The following is a 2,803-nucleotide window of genomic DNA, read 5'->3' as shown; positions in this document are numbered from 1 at the left end:
AGTGTTTCGCGCTTGCCTTTCAAGCTCACGAAAGTGAACAATACCGGAACTCGTGTGTTTTGCCTTCAACATCAAAGTTGCACCTACACTTTTGAAGTGTTTAAACGATTTAGTCGCGTGCGAAAGTACATATATGAATATATAGTATCATTAAATACAGAAACTCTCGTAAAGAAGTACATATTTTCTCGATAGTTGTTACTACGCGGACACAACAACCACCACATATTTTATTTTGAAAATTAGCAACGGAATATGAGCATTTGTTTTCTGGCGATCTTAATACTAGCTATCCCTAGCTGCTGGAAGGACAGGGGAGAAATGGCTGATACCATAGCTGACACAAGAAGGCTCTTCTCAAAGCCTCAGAACTTAAATGACGCTTATGGACCTCCAAGTAATTTTCTAGAGATTGATGTGAGCAACCCTGAGACCATCGGGGTTGGCAGGACCAGATATACCACGTATGAAGTTAGATTGAAGGTGAGCCTGCAGTTACACTAATGCTAATACTGCTAATGACGTTAGCTTTTGTGCTAGCTACCCAAGTTATCTAACGTCTGTCTTGTAGTCAAAGAAAATAATGACTTACTGACATCAGTATCGCCATCGCCACTGTTAAAGGGATGCACATACAATCACAGAGTCGATATTTAAATGTGGAAATGACTTTCTACGAAGACGTTATTTGCGAAAAGAGTTAGCTAACGCTAGCTAGCAGGCTAGTAACACTCGTTAAACTTGCTACCACTGGTTAACGTTATCACGTTAACGCTGTCTGTCATAAGGACAACGAGTTGACCTTAGTTACTGATGTAGACAAGTGTGGAATCAAAATAATTTTACTATATGTTTATTAATACTTCATCGAGAGATTTTCACAGCAATGTTCACAAGTACAGTAAACTTGCTAACGTTTCTTTGACGTTACTGGCAACAGACATGTTGCTATCTCTCTGCTAAAAGGGAGTTTGTTTACATTTGCCTCAAGTGTTTTTCCACAGTGGCGTGACAGTGCAGCGGTTTCACAAGATTCATATGTCTTCAAATAAGAGTTACCTAACCCCTGCAACAAGTTTAAAAAAGATAATTGAAAGCCTTCCTGGAAAGTTCAGAGTTGAACTACAGCCACACCCCAATTTCTGACTGCAAAGAAGAGATAACAGAATTGGTTTACACTTGAGGACTAACTTAAAATACCTGTTAGACCAAATACTCGGCTCTCTTCTTCCATATTATCTTTACACTAATTTTACAGTAGTGAGGATGTTGGATGTTTAAGATTTCTTTAGTTTGTCCTGACTTCACTGATTAGTCATCAAAAGTCATCCAAAGTAATATTCTCCACTTCCAAGCCAAAGGGGAACATAACTCAGCAGGTCAGCTTCTTTGGAACTGTCGACAGGATGTAGCATGCTGCCTGATCCTTTCCAGTCTCTCCCACCCCCTTTCAACACATTTCCTTCCTCCTACTCTACTGAAGAACTTGTCAAGGACAATAAATGCCTTTCTTCTTAGAAGTTTGCCATATCTTGGTAAAGTAGTTGGTCTGAATGCAAAAAAAACAAAAACAAAGTAAAGTAACATTTAACAATTTTTTAAAATGCTTGTAGAATGTGAAGTTATGTTGGCTTACGCTGTCCAGAAATTTGGCATTATTGAGCAATCAGTGATGAGAGTAGCGCTTAGACAATCCTATCTATTGCAAAACAAAGATCCTGTCCTGTATCCTGTGTATTCCCCTGTCAAGGCAGAGTCAACTTTTAAACAACGCTAGGACTGTACTTCAATGAATAAACACAAATCAGACAATGATCATACTAAATTGACAAAAACCAAGGGTGTGATGGTGCTGACGAATGATGGTTTGCACAGTTGTCATCAAACTGTAGGTGTTCACACGTAACCAACACGAATGCCAAATCCTAGAGGTGCCCAGGAAAATGAAAGGTTTGAACACTTACAGTTCAAAGACAACACCGCAAACTCCATGTGCTTATGAAGACATTGTGATGTGGTTGAAAGCTCCAGAGCAAGCGTCAACTATTGGCCCTGACACACTAAAGGACGTTTTATGGTTGTGCGTAGAATCAACGGCGTACCCCCGTAGACCTCTCTGTGTTTATGCCGGACCCTATGCTGTAGTCTGACGTGCATCCCTTGAAAAATTCTACTACACATTGCAGTGACTCATTTCCTGGTTCTCCTTCTCCATAAACAACATGAAATCAAGGAGGTTCACTTTTCAGAAAACAGGGGAGAAACTTTTGTTTCTCTCACTATGACTCTAGATTTGGTACTTGCGCCAAAGCTAATCGTTGTCACTCTCCCACTTCTCCTTCGCTCTATCACCCACTCCCCACACCCAAACATGCCGGCTCAATGCACACTCCAGCGCACAAGTATAAACATCAGACCACTTACATAGTCTATGGCAAAAGCTCTGCATTTGAGCCTCTGCACGACCATAACAGTCAGACTGACTGCCTCCCTGGGTTGGCCAAAAAAAGATCCTCAGAAAACACACCAAAGCCGACGGCAGCTGATTGGACAAACGCGTCATGTGGGTCTAGTTTTTCAGGAAATTCAAAGCTAGACTATCATGGCTGCTTGTTCAGAATACAATCTCATATTAAACTGACATAGTTCACCGAAACTTGTTTCTGAAAACAATTTAAGCGAGGAATAGGCCATGAATCTGTCTTCGTTAGAGAACGACAAAGGTCAGTTTAACCTTCCTCTGGTGTTAGCTTTCTGCTGCCATCTGAAGTGTTAGCGGGTCATTTTGGACCCGTGTATTAAA

General features: G+C 40.8%; 1 protein-coding gene across 1 annotated transcript in view; it reads left to right on the top strand.

Moving 5' to 3' along the window:
* Positions 1-211: 211 nt before the first annotated feature.
* The window catches only part of snx3 (sorting nexin 3), a 15,202-nt gene continuing 12,610 nt past the window's right edge, over positions 212-2,803 (top strand). The window contains exon 1 of the mRNA XM_034900616.1: positions 212-483. Coding sequence (XP_034756507.1) covers positions 256-483 — 228 coding nt within the window. The 5' untranslated portion in view covers positions 212-255. The remainder of the gene's footprint in view (positions 484-2,803) is intronic.

The sequence above is a fragment of the Etheostoma cragini genome, chromosome 18, assembly GCF_013103735.1.
Source record: "Etheostoma cragini isolate CJK2018 chromosome 18, CSU_Ecrag_1.0, whole genome shotgun sequence".
Taxonomy (NCBI): Eukaryota; Metazoa; Chordata; class Actinopteri; order Perciformes; family Percidae; genus Etheostoma; species Etheostoma cragini.
Note: the sequence above shows the minus strand (reverse complement) of the source record. Positions and strands in the feature narration are given on the sequence as shown.